The following is a 17,836-nucleotide window of genomic DNA, read 5'->3' on the forward strand; positions in this document are numbered from 1 at the left end:
TATTCTGAAATCATTCCCCTTCACCCCACCAACCATGGAAAAATTGTCTTCCACTGAACTGGTTCCTAGTGGCAGAAAGCTTGAGGACCACTGCTATAAAAGTTTTCCCAATTTCTGAATATCATTTCAAGTAAATAGTATTTAAATAAGCCACTTGTTGTTGTTGTTGTTGTTGTTGTTGTTGAGACGGAGTGTCACTCTGTCGCCCAGGCTGGAGTGCAGTGGCGCGATCTCCGCTCACTGCAAGCTCCGCCTCCCGGGTTCCCGCCATTCTCCTGCCTCAGCCTCCCGAGTAGCTGGGACTACAGGCGCCACCACCACGCCCGGCTAATTTTTTTATATTTTTAGTAGAGATGGGGTTTCACCGTGTTAGCCAGGATGGTCTCGATCTCCCGACCTTGTGATCCGCCCGCCTCGGCCTCCCAAAGTGCTGGGTTACAGGTGTGAACCACCGCCCCCAGCCTTAAATAGGCCACATTTTGATCAGCTTTGTTTCAGCTCTAATTGGGGATTAAAAAAAAAAAAAATTTTTTTCCTCTTATCTACTTTCCCCAATTAAGAGGGAATTATAATGCACTGAATTTTAATTGGTAATTGCCTCTTTCTTGTACGTGTTTGAAATCACCAATTTTACTGCACCTTAACTGACATTGCGGTTCCCTATTTTATTTAAATTGTTACAAATTAAGTACGACATACAGAAATGTAGATACAGATATAACCTTGTTTAAATTTGCATGCAGGCTAGGCGCGGTGGCTCACACCTGTAATGCCACCATTTTGGGGGGCAAAGGCGGGTGGATCACAAAGTCAGGAGTTGGAGACCAGCCTGGACAATAGGATGAAACCATGTCTCTACTAAAAATACAAAAATTAGCCGGGCGTGGTGGTGCATGCCTGTAGTCCCAGCCACTAGGAAGGCTGAGGCAGAAGAATCGCTTGAATCTGGGAAGCAGAGGTGGCAGTGAACCGAGATTGCACCACTGCACTCCAGCCTAGACAACAGAGTGAGACTCCCTCTTAATAAAAATAAATAAATAAAAAAAGAAAGCAATTTTATTTTTAATCTAATTTATATTTACTTATTTATTAATGCAAAACTGACCTTACAGACATACCTGATAGGAGATTTCCTATTGTCTGGGTCTGTGGCAGACACCACGCCTACAAATGATCCTTGTGGGGTTTCTTCAAAAATTTCAAATATGTAATACGGAAGGAGGAAAAGAGGAGGCTCATCAACATCTTCCACCTGGATCTTAATGAAAGTGGTGGAAGCTTCAGTGTGGTATTTCATGAGCTGCTCATCAACATGATGGTTTTTAACTTTTGCTCTAATACCATAGTGGTTCTGGTGCTCAAAATTCACTTTCTGCAAAGAAATACAGTGTACACAGAAGAAATGGCTTTAATAACCCAAGATACTACTTAGAAAAAAAGTTTTACCTGTTAAAGTAAGTCTCAGTGGCCTTTCAGTTAGATTTTTCTTTTTATGTACGTGGATCTCTCTGATATAATTGTTAATCAGGCATAACACATCTGTGTGTATATTGTCAGTTACCTATTTTAGTTTGGAGATAACATTATACTTTTGAGGGCATAAACATCTAATGAAACTGAGAATTAATTTCCTAGTATTTAAGATATTTTCCAAAAAGTTTTCTTTTAATGGAATTAAAACAGTGTTCTGCATATAATTCAAAAAGCTCTGTAATAACTATATCATCTCTAAAATCCTTTTCTCCATAAAATAGAAATTACAGGTTCTCATTTCAATTATTTAATGAGTTAAAAATTAACCAGTTACACAAAATAGGATATGTTTTAATTTTGCATTATTCTGCAAGGCAAATAATTTTAACATGTCTACCTTTTTTAATATAACTATTCCTTCTTGAGTTTCATGATTAGTAATAATGTCAAATGTCTGTGAATCATCCTCTTCAATGCTGTAATCCATTTCTGCATTCTCTCCTATGTCATTATCATATGCCATGATTGTTCCTATAGAAGTCCCAGTGGGTGCAGATTCAGAGACCGTCAGGCGGTATAAACCTTTAAAAACAAAATTTGAGATATTTTGGATAAATACTTAACATGGAAAACTTGCAATTATAGCATTCTTTATTTATGGTCTCTAGGGAATCCCATACCTACCTTTCCCAGTTACTTGTTCTTAATCTTTTTTTCTTTCTCTTTTTTCTTTTTATTCCTTCCTTCCTTCCTTCCTTCCTTCCCTCTTTCCTTCCTTCCTTCCTTCCCTCCTTCCTTCTACCTTCCTCTCTCTCTGCCCCCATATATAGTCTCTTTCCCTTTTTTTTTGAAATATAAATACTTTCTAATATCTCATTTGAGCATCTATCATCATCTCTCAAATATATCTTAGGAAAGTCTATCACCAATATTACTTCTATTTACATGCGTGTCACCTCAGTGTTCATGTTTTATTTTTTATTGTAACCTTCAATCATACTAAATTAAATTCGACAGAAATAACTTTCAATTTTACTCTAACATTCGTGATACCTGAAGTTACTGAATGAATATACATGTGGAATAAAGGTGGGAGAGTCTGCATGCAAATAGCTGAGTTCCAAGAAAAACAGTTTGATTCTGAGAGCTTCTGAGGGTCTGAGCCTGCATTACATTAGCTATAGAGGAAATGCAAGGAAATACAGATTGAAAAGAGTTGGTAAATGAATGTAATAGAAAAAATATTTTGTAGTCAAAGATGACCTAGTTGATTTGGTCCTGAGAAAATAATTGCAGATGTATTTTAAAAACATAAATATAACTATAAATTGCTGGGATTTTTTTTTATTTTTCAGGAGAAACTTGAATAAAACTGATATAGAACTACACTATTTTTAAATTATTATTTGCAATTGCATTTTCATCCATGTCAATATATGACATTATTCGTGTCAAGCGGCATCAGCAAACATGCAATATTTTAAAAAATGAAACTCCTTAGAATTCTAAAAAAGATGCACATATAATAAAATTCTTCTTTAAAGGGATTCCTATTTCATTTAGAAGCATGGAGGAGGCAGTCACTTCAAAGACTGCATTTGAGACTTTAATTTTTAAGTGGGATAAACGTTATTTTTAAAGTGCTAATACTTTACTACTTTTTTAGAGCAGATGTTGAAGATTGACTATGTAGTAGTGCTTTTTACATTATAGAAAAATTAAAAGAATTGTCTATGCTATTGGAAAATTAAAAATCACTAAGACATTAATCTGCAGAAAACAATACATTGCCATGAACGTGAAAGCGAATGTTTAAAACTTAAATGTTATTGAGCTGATATTAAACTATTGGCCTTCAAAATGAAAAAGAACTGAAGTATTTTCCTCAGTCAATATTTTGTCTATACAATTTTCCATACTTTCAAAAATTATTTTTTTGAACACAATTTTTACAAGGCCCTGTCCTAGAGGCTGGGGCTAGAACAGGTGACTATATATATATATATATAAATAAAAAGCTGCCACCATCAGCTCATATTTTTGATGATAAAACAGACAATAAATAAGAGCTACTGGTATATATGAAGGTAGTATTCTGGTGGAATAGTTTAAAATTAATGATAAGGTGTAAAGTATTCACTGTAGATTTGACTTTTGGATAAGAATTGAAGAAAGGAAATGAATATCTGGGGAAAAATAATTTCAAGAAGAGGAAAAGCCAGCGAGTCTGGAGTGTTCTGGGAAAAGAGAGGAGGACAGTTGCCTGGTGTTGGCTTCTTAGTAAGCAAAGGGGCAGATAGAAACACTAAGGTTTCAAGAGGTAATGAGACAAGACTGGACAATGGCAGATTACTTCAGACCATTAGGACTATTTAGGTGATATTCAACCTAAGGACTTTTACATCTGTGAGGGAGATGGGAAGACCTTCAAGTGATATGATCAGATGTGCATTTTAACAAGATTATAAAGCTGTGATGAAAATAAACTAAAGGAGAACAATGGTGTAAGCAGAGAGACTAGATGAGAGCCTATTGTACTAACAGAGACAAAGTAAGATGGTGGCATGAGCCAAGGTGCTAGAGATGTAGTTGGTGAGAAGTGTTCATGTTTTGGATATTTTCTAAGGCAGAGAAAACAGCATCTGCAGATAATTAAATTTTCACTCTGAGAAAAAGAAACATAGAAAAAGTAGCTTCAATTCTTTATGCCGGGAAGGAAGAGGGTATGTGTGTGGGTGTGTATGTGTATGTGTGCATTGTGTATATGTGCATTTGCTCACAGAATGTTGAAAGCCAGGAGCTATCAGAATTGTGGAGGTCATCAATTCAGGCTGAGTGAAAAATTATAGTTGACTTGAATATGCCCACCATAATCTGAGTGGGATCACTAATTCTTCACAACAGTCGTGTTTATATTGAATAAGCAAGATTTTGGCTTGAAAAATATGAAACCTGGATGTTTGAGTACCTGTGATGGGAAAATCTGTAGGAAGAGGGGGTTCAGAGGAGGGGGCTGCTGGAATCAGCAGCTGGGTTAAGTGTATGTCAGGTTTTAAATGTGTAATATATGTGTGTGTGTGTGTGTGTGTGTGTGTATCAGGAGCTCAGTTAAGAGTATGTTAGGTTTTAAATGTGTATTATACATGTATAGTATATTTGCATTATATATTACATATGTATATTATACGTTATATCCATGATATATAGTGAATGTATCTTATATATAAATCTATTATATATTGTTATGTTATATAGAAATATTTATACATTATATAATATATGATATACATTTATATGTAATACACATATATATTATATATAATACACATTTAAAAACGAACATACACTTAACTGAGCTCCTGATTCCAGCTGCCCCCTCTTCTGAAACCCTTCATATATATATATAAAATATATGAAGTTGATGAGTAGACAGATGTACTCTTGTGAAGCTCATGGGAGAAGTTCAGTCTGGAGATGTATATTTAATACGAGCTTGTCAGTACAGAGGTGGTACGTAAAGCCATGTGTCTGGTTAAGATCATAAAGGAATGAGTATTTGACTCACAGATATTCTAAAGTTTAAAGTATATATAGAAGAAGAAAAGGCAAAGAATGACAAAACAGGGACTAGTAAGATAGAAGAAAAAGCTAATGAGAATGGACCATTAAGGTTTTCAAGGAGAGGTTGATCAATTATGTCAAATTCTTCCAATAAATCAAGTGTTATAACTGAGAATTGACATTCCATTTAGGTTATTGATAGAAATGATCAGATCAGTTTGGTCAAGTAGTGTGGATGTAGCTCAAATGGAGTAAGTTCTGAGATTTTGAGGTCATTAATTGAAAACAATAAGTATTCACAACATTTTTAAGAAATATTATCTAATGAGAAAGGAGAAATACAAAGCATCTTTAGCTGAGTATGGAAGTGAAGGCACGAAAGTGTTTTTGTTTTGTTTTGTTTTAGGATGTGAGAAACAAGAATAATAAGTATGTTTGGATATGACAGATATGAACCAGCAGAGGACGCTGTTAACATAAGGGAGAGGGATGTTTGAGCGATGCCTTTAATTGGGAGAGTAGAGAGTGTTGCCCACAACACTGGGTATAGGTATTGAGTATTTAAATTGAGAGGAGGGTAATGGGATTCCCACAAGGGAAAATCGTGTGGACAAGAGTAAGGAGGCCAGTATCAGATTCACCCACACTCGTATTTGAGTGAAAGTACTAAGAGTAATACCATCATCTCATATTCAGATTCGAGTAACGAAGACAATTTTAAAACATATTTTAAAATTCTAATTTGTTTAAAATATTTTAATATCAAAGTTGAGAAAAATCAGAGGGAAACTGAGAAAGGGAGTAGAAGCTTCAGGATATTTTATCGCAACAAGTTCTTTGGGAATCTTCCTGTCTTCCAGAGTCTTCTACTTGCTATTTAATCATCATCTGCATAAAATTTAGACCAAATTTATTGAATAAATCCAGTCACTATTTCCCACATATTATACACCAATTATTTTATAAAGTTCTGGATATTTCATATTTAACTTGACATTCTCCTCTTGCCTTCAGAGGCCACATTAATGTTGTGGACAGTCACACACATCATACATTACACTACATAGAGAGAGATGAAGGTGTAAACTCTGACCCCTTTGCCTATAGTCCATCCACAGAGGAACTGTTTTCTCAACCCAAATAACAGTGGTAATTTTTTAATATGACCAAATTTAAAATGGTGATATAGGGCAGAAATTAAAAATTGAGATTTGTGATATTTATTGAAAAATCAAAAGATCTGATAACCTTGCATGTGTTGGCTATCCTCAGTAGTGTATTATTTAGGTGTGGGCATTTGTGTGTGCACACACACATTAACAGTATTCTCAAGTCTGTACACTTAATGAATGGAAAATTCAGGGTTTAAAAGCAAATTTGTATGATGCCAACGTCCTGTGCTTATTCATGGACTCAACTACCAGAAGGAAGTCAGTGAAAGTAATACTTCACTTGGGCCATTAAAAATGACATGATTTCACTTGACTTTGAGGAATGGGGGCAAGGTACAGAAAAGGATAAGAAAAAAAGTAATCAAAAGATAGTTTTGTTTCTGTCTATAAACAACAACTAAGAAATCATGCTATGGTATAATTTTTTATTGGTTCCTTTCTTTGTTCCATGATAATTAAATTTTCTTCCTAGCATGATAATTACTTCTGCTTTCTGGAAGTGCTTATAAATGTATTTCTGTAGCTAAAACTGTATAACCTAAAAAATAAATTTCCTAGAAAAGAAATTCCTCCAACAATTGCATAAGAAAATTTTATGAAGCATACTATGTGCTTATATTTAGCTTGTAGTAATTGCTTAAATTATTAGAGCAGGTGTGGCCTATTCTGGCTATAAAGTAAAAAGAAATACAAAAAGTCATTTTTAAATGATTATCTATGGTTTGCAGAAGAAGGACCCCACAAAGATATCTGTGTCCGAATTCCCCTGAACCCGTAAATATGTTACCGAAAGTGGCAAAAGGGAATTAAGGTTGCAGATGGAATTCAGGCTGCTAATTAGCTGACCTTGAGATGGGAATATTATCCTGCTTTATCCATTCAGTCTAATCACATGAGTGCTTAAAAGTAGAAGAGGCAAATGTGTGGGTTAGAGAGTTGTCAGTGTGTGAAGTATGTGGCACTCCTTGCTGCTTCTGGGATGTGTGGGCTAAATCAAGAACCATAACGAGGCCTTCAGGAATTAAGGATGTCTCCCAACTTACAGCCATGAAGAAAACAGAGACCTTAACTCTACAAATATTGTAAACTGAATTCTGCTAACCCTTAATTAACTAGGAAGTGAATACTCCCCTAGATCCTACAGCGAGAAATGCCTCCCGGAATCCTTTGATCATAACCCAATGAAACCCATAATACATTTGTTTTAAGCCACGAAGTTTGTGGCAATTTATTACAGCAGGAATAGAAACTAACACATTATTCTTTCATTTATATTTAACTTTCAACATGAATTAGAATAATCATACCAGAACAATTGGCAAATTTATTTTATATAATTTCAGTGTTAATGTAGTATTTTTAGAAAAAAAACAATAAAATCTACTTCTATTTAACACACTTATATTTATATTATAATGAAGCTTTAGAATGCTTTTTACTTACTTTCTTTAAATATAGGCTTATTGTCATTAACATCTGAAAGTTTAATTAATACACTCGTTGTTCCAGACAACGCTCCTGGCTGACCAATCATGTCCTTGGCTTGAATGATTACCCAATACTCATCTTGCAGTTCTCTATCCATTTTAGAAGATATTCTTATGACTCCTTTAAAAATGTAATAAAATTCCAATTATTTCATTATTAATCATGACGAAGTTCTAGTTAATTTCTTAACCACTGCACTATACATTATTTTGCTGTATGTTGAACCACTACAATGTGACAGAGACTTCCCTGGAGAAAAATAATAATAATAAGTTAAACATCAACATTGCCTGGAGCCTAGAGTGATCATCACAATACTAGGAACAATACTAGGAACACTGGTAGGCCCTTAATAAAATACTATGTTAAGATAATCCACAGGTAGAAAAAAAAAAGAATGTCTTGTTTTTTACTTTAAACTATTTTCTGCTATCTTAACATAATATCGGCTTGCTACAATTCACTTTGTCCCCGAAACTCTGAAGTTAGTATATTATTGATAAATTTGTAAATTATAATACCAAATTTATGAAATAAATATCATGCCCTTATGATTTTGAAGCCTGCTTAGAATTATGAGATCTGAAGAAAACCTGGTTGTTGACCCACAGTTATTTTATATGCGTGTGTGTGTCTGTGTGTGTGTATATACATGTATATGATATATTCAAACTCAAGATAATTAATATATATTGCAATAAATGCTTAACTTCTATAAGATTATTTAGTATAAATTAATTATCACAGAGAAGAACCTAAGAAAGTCTTAAGACAGGTTCACAGGAGAGGACTCAACATTTCTAAAGATTTGGGAAACACATAGACATTCACAAAAAATAGATAATAGCCAATACCCAAATATATCACGGACAAAATATTCAATAAAAATTGTGATATTTATGGACATAGAGATGGAAACAATAGACACTCAGGTCTACTAGAGAGGGGAAGGAAGGAGGGAGGGAGATAGTTGAAAAACTTCTGATCAGGTAGTATGTTCACTATCTGTCTGTGACGGGATCATTACTACCCCAACCCTCAGCATCACAGAATTTAGCCACATAACAAACTTGCACATTTACTCCCTGACCCTAAAATAAAAGTAAATTAAAAAAAAATACAATGAATTTGTGAAAAAAAATTGACATATGAGTATAAAAGGCACACCTGATTTCAAAGACTGAGAAGAAAAAATGTGAACTATCTCCATAGTTCTGTATTGATTATTTGTTGCAATGGCAGTATTTTTGATATATTGGATTAAATTTAATGTAATATAATTTTTTAAAAAAATGGTTATATGTATTTTTAAAAGATAAATGAGACCATAACACGAGGGGATTTTAGTTGGGGACTAAGTGTTTCACACATGTAACCAATTATCTGAATCCCAGTGGAAAGCATTGAATATGTTGCGCAAGTGCTGCTGGCATCTCGCTGTATGTGACTCAAGGGAGAGGGACGTAGGAGTCTTTGTTCCCCATTAACTGCGCCTACTTAGCTTTCAACTTTTCCTCTCAGCCTTTAGACTGAATAAAGAATATGTATTTCTGGATCTTATGCACTTCAGAACTTATGCTTTCAGTAATTTGATCCATGTTTGTTGCTGTCCATACCAACTCTTCTCCAGCAATGCAAGTTATAGTTTAGCTACCCTACTCAGTATATTTAAAAAGTCAGTGTGCAAAGTGGAAAGAAAAAATGGTCACGAAGGCCCGGTATGCCCCAGCATGTGTTTGTACTCTAGACACCTCCCTTTCTTCTCTCTGCTGTGTTTCTCCACACTGGTGTCCTGTTATTCTAAGAGTTTCAACTCTTTCCCACGTCAGGAATTTCCCTAATTTTTCCCATGCCTTGGAATCATCTTCCGCTTTCCCTTCCTTGTCTACAGGCTCAGCCAAAATTCTGATTTCAGTGCATTCTGCCTTGACCACAAAATATAAAGTGAGCCTCACTTGTTTTCTCCCACTGGAACTTTTTGGTTTTACTTCATAATTACCCACAGTGGAATGTATGTGTGCATCACTATTCATGTTTCCTGTCTATCTGCAAGTTCCAAGAAAGAAGAGTCCATGAGTGTATTTTGTTTTTGTTACTATTATATTTCATTTTAAATTTTGCAACTTTGTACCTTTATAAATCTAGCAAGTTGTGTAACACTTGGTACATATTCAGCCTTTTGAGACCTGAATGTGGGAAGGAATTAAAGTCTAATGTTTTGAGGCATTCATTGCATATAATACAATAATTTTCCTTCCATGCATCTGAAAAAATAAAGGCCATGTACATTCTTGAGAGAATTAAGAACACAGTCACTCAAATAATATTTTTTAGGATCAGATTCTCTAAAGAAACGTTAACTGAAAAGGGCTGAGACATTCAGTATTTACTGAGTGAATAAATAAGAAATGTTTAAAGATCAAACACAATACTTTAATTCTTTAAAGGTTTTGATATAAGCTGGAAATAATATTTTCCCTGTATCAAAAACCATAGAATTTTACTTCTTTGGCACTTCTCACGTTCTTGGATGATTAGTTATATACTTTTTTTTAAATCAGAGGAGACTATAAACTCCTAAAGGAAAAAAAATTATATGGGCCTAATATTTGTTTTGAACACAACAATTAAGATTTGTTTAATGAATTAGGGTCATATGATTATTTAAAGAAAAGAAAAAAGCGTGTGTTCTACTTATTTTATATTTAATTGATTAATGCAAATTGGTAAAGCAATGCAGAAAAAGAATCACATATTATATTCATGTAAATCAGAAATATGTAAAATACAGAATTATTTTTAGGTGAATGTCTCATAACAATTTGTACACTTAGCTTCATACTCAGACTTAATCTCAGTCATTCTGTAGGGGTATGCAGCTGTATTTCATTGTGGTTTTAGTTTGTATTCCCTGATGACTAATGAGGCTGAGCATTTTTAATATGCTTACTGGCTTTTGTATATTGTTCTTTGTCAATTGCTTATAAAACCCTTTTCCCTCTATTTCTAAATTGGGTTGCTTGTCTCTTTTTCTAATTCACTTAAAGGAATCCTTACATATGATTTATACCACATATGCAAGTAATTTGTGCTACGGACATGGAAAATCCAATTTCCTAACCTTAGAAATATCAGCTAAAAGACTAAAAGTAATTAAATGCTTAGGAATTGCAATCTTTTTATGTATTGGCATATCAGGTCTACTGTGAAACATGTTTCTAAGCAGATAATTTTTGCTGACAATTGCCTTCTTTAGAATCATGTTAAACTTTGCTTGCTTCATTCACAAATACCTGTTGTTGGTTCAACAGAAAAATATGGCTGGCCTTGTAATAAGCTGTAGAGGAGACGAGCATTATTACCACTTGAAGGGTCATCAGCATCACTTGCTGTCACCTGGATGACTAATGTTCCTAAAGAGAACATAATACAGTAAATTAAGACTGTGGTCTTATTCAGGATGAATTCAGTTCTATGAAGCGGTCTTTCTTTACCAAGCAAGACGTTGTTACAAAATGAAAGCTCAATTCACCTCCTTGTTCTTAATTGTAAAAGTAATGTATTTTTTTGCTGTTTTTTATTTTTTTTTTCAGGCAAAAGAATATAACTTTTAATATAAAATATTCCTAATCCCCATATGCAATATGGAATATTCAACATATAGATTGGTGGCCTAATAAAATGTAGCTATTAAACAATTCACTGTAATGTGTAATTTGTAAATCATAAACTTTTCCAAGGTGTATTATTAGTGGAGAAATTAAAAGGAACTTGGAAGTGCTTTTCACCAAAAACTAGAGTGTAGTATGTACCTTAAACAAATTGGAGAAGGTTGATAAATATTTACAACGATTATTGAATTAAGCTTGAAAGAGGATTCAGTTGAGGATGAGGATGGGCATGATTATTTAGCTCCCTTAATTCTCTTCTCTAATATACCTACTTGCTTTGATGAATTTTTTAAAAAGCAAGTAAAACCTTGCAGATATTGATAACATAGGCATTCTCATTAAAATTCAGTAACAAGAAATGAAATCATATGGAATAATTATTTATACATTTAAAATTATTGCTCAGATTTTTTTTTTTTTTGAGACAGAGTCTCACTCTGTCGCCCAGGCTGGAGTGCAGTGACCAGATCTCAGCTCACTGCAAGCTCCGCCTCCCAAGTTTATGCCATTCTCCTGCCTCAGCCTCCCAAGTAGCGGGGACTGCAGGTGCCCACCACCTCGCCCAGCTAGTTTTTCATATATATATATATTTTTAGTAGAGACGGGGTTTCACCATGTTAGCCAAGATGGTCTCGATCTCCTGACCTCGTGATCCTCCCGTCTCGGCCTCCCAAAGTGCTGGGATTACAGGTTTGAGCCACTGCACCCAGTCTAGTGCTCAAATTTAAAATATATATATATTTATTTAAAAATATTGAGCTTTCAAAGTATCTTGCTGTAAACATGGAATTGAATGTCATGGATCTTGTTGGAAATATGTATTTCTTGAAACACTATGTACTGTGTCAATAAGAATGGCAACACGAATGACACAAAATTAAATAGCTTCTGTGGTTTTGTTTACAGCTAGCATCATGAATTTTCTCATCACAGACCAATTTTATAAACTGATACACTCTAATAGGAATCCATTCTATACTTCACTAACATGAAGCTTTCACTGTGGTCCTAAGTAGTATATATGCTTTGCCGTTTTGTCTTAACATTTTATAATGCTGTTTAATATTTGTTTTAATATCATACAGCATATTTTATTGAAGTAGAATTTCTTCTTATTCATATAATTTTAATGGGTAATACTTTTATTTGATTCAAAATCAAGAACAATCAAATGCATGAGAAGAAAACTCTTTGCCTCTCTTTTCCAAAACTTATTCAATTCCTTCAACCACTCAACTTGTACACACTTACTAGTTTCAGATATTTTAAAGTGAATTTATTTAGTAATTTTGAAAAGTTGTTCCAACAAAATAGTTCATAGGGACCATCACTTTCATTGATCTATATTTGGCAAGACTTGTTCCTTTAACTATCCTTCTATGCACCGATCCACTTACTTCTACCACATTTCCTCATTATAATCCTTTATCATTTCTTTCCATAAGGGGTTCCCATGCCTGGTTTCTAGAACTATATTTCCTATCTTTGGTTTCAGACACCATCATCAAAATCATAACATTTGTAGAGTTGACTAACATACATTTTAGAAATATAAGTCTTTAGAGCCCTTAAGCTAGTACTATACAAATGAGAACAAAGAAGTCCAGAAAATGCAATGACTCACAAAAGATGACCTCACACTTTGATGACAGAAATATGTCATACAGTGAGGTTCTTTTTTCCAGTCCAGTTTTTTTAGCACACTTTTTCTATAAAATAAATTTTATTATATATATTCAAGGTATGCAATATGTTATGCATATAGATATTAATGTGGTTACTATAGTGAAGCAAATTATATTCATCATCTCACAAAGTTACTCATTTTTGTGTGTGCATGGAAAGAGCAAGTATAATCTACTCACCCATCGCAAATCTCAAATATAATACAATATTATTAACTATAGTCCTCATGTTGTACATTAGATTTCTAGATTTGTTTGTCTTACATATCTGTTACTTTGTATTCTTTGACTTACATCTCTCCATTTCCTCCCTCCTCATACCCCCGACGTGTTATTTTATTCTCTATCTTTGTACATTGAACTTTTTTAAAGATTCCACATAGAAGTAAGATCATGCAATATTTTTATTCTGCGTCTGGCTTATTTCACTTAGCATAATGTTCACCAGACTCATCCATGTTGTGGCAAATGGCAAGATTTTCTTCCTTGACAATACTTAATAATATTCCTTTATAAATATATAACACAGTTTCTTTATTTATTCCTCTATCTGATAAGGGATTTATTTAAAAGAACTCATACAACTCAACAGCAAAAAGTCAAATAACCAGATTAAATAATTGGCAAAGAACCAGAATAGCCATATCTCCAATGAAGACACATACAAATAAATGGCCAATGGTTATATGAATGGGTTCTCAACATCACTAATCATCATGAAAATGCAAATAAAAACCACTATGAAATATCACTTCACACTTCTTAGGATGTTTATTATTAAAAAGACAAGAGATAGCAAGTGTTGGTGAGAGTATAGAGAAAAGGGAACACTTGTGCACTGTAGGTGAGAATGTAGATTCATGTAGCTATAATGGAAAACAATATGGTGGTTCCTAAAGAAATTAACAATAGAACTATTATATCACCCAGCAATCCCACTACTGGGTATTTATTTAAAGAAAATGAAATACACCACTAGCAAATATATCTGCACTCCCATGTTCACTGCAGACTTATTCACAATAGCAAAGACATGGAAAAACCTCTCATTTCTCTTGATTTCCCTTTGTATCTGATGCCAATGTGTACTCCTTACACACACCTGGATTATTGTGCCTGCTCAGTAACCTACTGTACACCTGTTCTCTCAGGTCTCCTCTTGATCTGACCCATAGAGAGTAAAGAGGCAGTGACATGCCAGAGCAAGTGAACATTTTTTACTGATGCTTCATTTACTTGTAACCAAAAGATACTTCTTCAACATTTTTCTCTTGTTCTCTGCTAAGTGGGGAATCTAATGTAGCCTGTTAATAGATTACACAAAATAATTTCTCTGAGTGTGTAGAAAATCTAAAACGTCAAAGTCTTAGAAATTTTAGTGGATAAAAACTGTGATATTATAAATATTCCGAATACCACTCATATATGAATTTGATGGGAATTTTAATTTCTGGGGAAATATTTACTATTCTTTCTTATGAACCTTGTGGCATTTTAAAAGAACCAAGGCTGTGGAATTGGATTAACTCAACAATGTTTTAGAAATGTTTACTTTTTGGTAAGGACTATCAGTGAGTATTAAGTGATTCATTCCTTACATTTGTGTGTGTGAGAAGATGCTTATGTGTATATAGAGGCATATATATATGTACACACACACACGTAGATCTAAGTAATTGTGTGTGTGTGTATATATATACACACACATATGTGTATATACACAAATGTGCATATATATACACACACACACGTGTATATACACACACATATGTGTGTGTGTGTATAGATGCACATTTACTGAAAAGGTTCCCTGATGTTTAGCTCTGCCATCTTCTCATGAAAGGGTTCCCTATATTTGTATAATCCTATCTCTGATTCTCTAGTTGGCTCCACTAGCTCTTCATTGCTGCAGGGCAAATATTATTCTCTGAACTACTGTAGTTTTGTCCTAGGCCTTTGCTCCTTATTAGAGCAACTCCTGTAAGTATTCTTCTTCAATAAAACTGCCTTGCAGAGATTGCAGCATTCAGAGATCACACCACTGCACTCCAGTCTGGCCGACAGACATAAATCTGTAACTAATTATATATCTGTATCTAATATATATATATATGTGTGTGTATATATGCATTTGCCCTCTTAATTTATATATAATATATAATTTATAAATTATATATTACATATAATTGTTTTTTGCTTTACATATTATATATAATTGATAATCCTTACCAAAGGACTTTGCTATATATATTAGATATAAATTAGATATACTTTGCTACATATAATTAGATATAATATATTATATATAACATATATATCTAAATTAAGAGGACAAATATATGCAGCAGTATTTCCAAATATTTAGTGCTTGTAGTTTTTCTCTTAATTTTTACTCATGCCTTGGAAATGTTGGCTGTAAAATTTAGATGAATCTTAGCAATGTTTGATTTTTACAGGACCTAATTATCTTTGTTTTATTTTATTTAGCTATTTCCTACTTTCTTTTTCCTCTTTCAGTTATTATTGACACCACGATTTATAAAATACAGTTTAAGCAATTTTAAATCCTCTTAGATAGTTTCTATTTTTTTAAAAGAGAATTAAGCCTGTATGTTTTCCTAATCAGTAACTTATATTCTGCAGAAATCCTCAAGAAATAGTCAAGTAACATAAATAGATCATAATAATAATTAAATATAAAAGCAGAAAGCAATATAAAAATATTTAACACAATAGTAAATATTTATATTTTTATGAAGACTTGTTATTTGTAAGCGAATCAATTTGTACATTCACCTGTAGTTAGGAATTATAGTCCACATAAAATTGAAAACATTACTATGAAACCAATAAAGTGTCTTTCAGTGGAAATGATCAATTGTCTTATAGTGCTCCTTTCCTAGTTAAATATAGGTTAACCAATACTTGTTGGTTTAGACAACGAATGTTTAATTCCTACATAATTTTTATAAGAACATATGTAAGTATTTCAGCATTTATCTGTAATATCAGCACTGTGTCATGTTTAAGTCATAACGAATGCCACCACAATGCTCTTTTCAGGCGCTGGAGGATTTCTAGGCTACGTAATTACTTCCGTCACGTCCTGATTACTGTTTACTGTCAGAATCACTCTGCCTCTGGCTGATGAGAAATGTGGCTCCCATTCCCGGCCATCCCATTTCCTAAAAACAACCCACTATGAATTGCTGTTGTGCTCTGAAATATTATGACTACCATTCTACGTAAGAACCACTGTTTATAAAGGCCATATCTGTATCCTCTGGAAACTTTTAAAATTGTACTTCCATGGAAAATATATTTCAATTTTTTATATATATAAGGAGAAAAATTTACAAAAACATATAAAGTACATCTAAAAATCCACTTTCATTTGCAATAAAAACTTTTTAAAAATTAAGAATGAAAGGAAACGTTCTGAATGCTTTTAAGACTTGACAGTAATTATATTTAATTGTGAAGTGTTAAAACTTTTCCTCTGCAATAATAAAAGGAAAAAAATGTTTTTCTGTCACTATTATTTTTTTTCAGCATTGTATTTAACTTCCTAGACAATGCAATGAGGCAATACCATGCACTTCTAACGCATTTATAGACAGGTGGATAAATAAATATTGGAAAAGAATAAATAAAATTAAATAATTAAAGTCAATAATATTTTTTGGTAGAAAATCAAATAAAATATGCATATAATTACAGAAAAATATTAAATTCATAAATTTAACAAGTCAACAGGAACACAAAAGATATATAAAAGTGAATTTTTTAAATATATGTATATATATATACACACACACACTCTGGTATAAATATTCATGAAACTTGTTTTAGTTAAATATATAATATATATGAAAAGAAATAAAATATTCAGGAATATTTAAACAAAAATCATAACCTCTGTAAAACAACTAAAGATAAATTAATGGCACAAGTAAACAGATGAAAATACTGGATTTAGGAATTAGATGACTACTTAAAAATAAAAAAGATACACAGCTTAAAAGCTGTCTCAATCAAAATCCTGGTAGATTGTATAAATGGTTAACTTGGAAAGACAATTAAAAAATAAATAAAATTTGTATGGAAAACAAGGACCAAGCATGGCCAAGGCATTTTATGTTTGTTTGTTTGCTTTGTTTTGTTTTGTTTTGTTTTTTTGAGATGAAGTCTCACTCTGTTGCCCTGGCTGGAGTGCAATGGCATGGTCTGAACACTGCAACTTCTGCAAGGCAATTTTATTGAAGAAGAATACCTATAGGAGTTGCATTAATAAGGAGCAAACGCCTAGGACAAAACTACAGTAGTTCAGACAATAATATTTGCCCTGGAGCAATGAATAGCTAGTAGAGTCAACTAGAGAATCAGAGATAAGATTATACAAATATAGGGAACCCTTTCATGAGAAGGTGGCAAAGATGGACACCAGGGAAAGTTTTCAGTAAATTCTGTAAGGTCAGTTTGATATCTCCATTTATCTGTCCATCTATCTAACACCAATTTTGGGATATAAAATTTGGCACCTGCTTTAAACCATTCACAAATATCAGTTTAAAACAGATGGTAGATCCAAATGTGAAAGGTAAATAATAAGAAACATAAGAATATAAATATTAGAATAATAAAACTTTCAGAAAAAAGAAAAATAGAGGGGGAAAAGCAAAAATTTCAGAATCAGGGCAAATTATATATATAATATTTATGGAAAACATATATTTAGGCCTGGCGAATTTTATATTTTTCTCAATGCCCAAATCTCTTTTTCAAT

At 33.1% G+C, this 17,836-nt stretch overlaps 1 protein-coding gene across 3 annotated transcripts in view; it reads right to left on the reverse strand.

The window, feature by feature from the left end:
- The window catches only part of CDH19 (cadherin 19), a 111,777-nt gene that overhangs the window by 45,461 nt on the left and 48,480 nt on the right, over positions 1-17,836 (reverse strand). For all 3 annotated transcript variants that reach the window (XR_003116656.1, XM_025365242.1, XM_025365241.1), the window contains exons 4-7: positions 10,988-11,107; positions 7,650-7,814; positions 1,871-2,055; positions 1,119-1,372 (exon numbers count right to left, since the gene is read on the reverse strand). Coding sequence is in view for 2 of the 3 variants with exons in the window: in XM_025365242.1 (XP_025221027.1) it covers positions 1,119-1,372; positions 1,871-2,055; positions 7,650-7,814; positions 10,988-11,107 (724 nt within the window). In the remaining variant the exon portion in view is untranslated. The remainder of the gene's footprint in view (positions 1-1,118; positions 1,373-1,870; positions 2,056-7,649; positions 7,815-10,987; positions 11,108-17,836) is intronic.

This window comes from Theropithecus gelada, chromosome 18 (assembly GCF_003255815.1).
Source record: "Theropithecus gelada isolate Dixy chromosome 18, Tgel_1.0, whole genome shotgun sequence".
Taxonomy (NCBI): domain Eukaryota; kingdom Metazoa; phylum Chordata; class Mammalia; order Primates; family Cercopithecidae; genus Theropithecus; species Theropithecus gelada.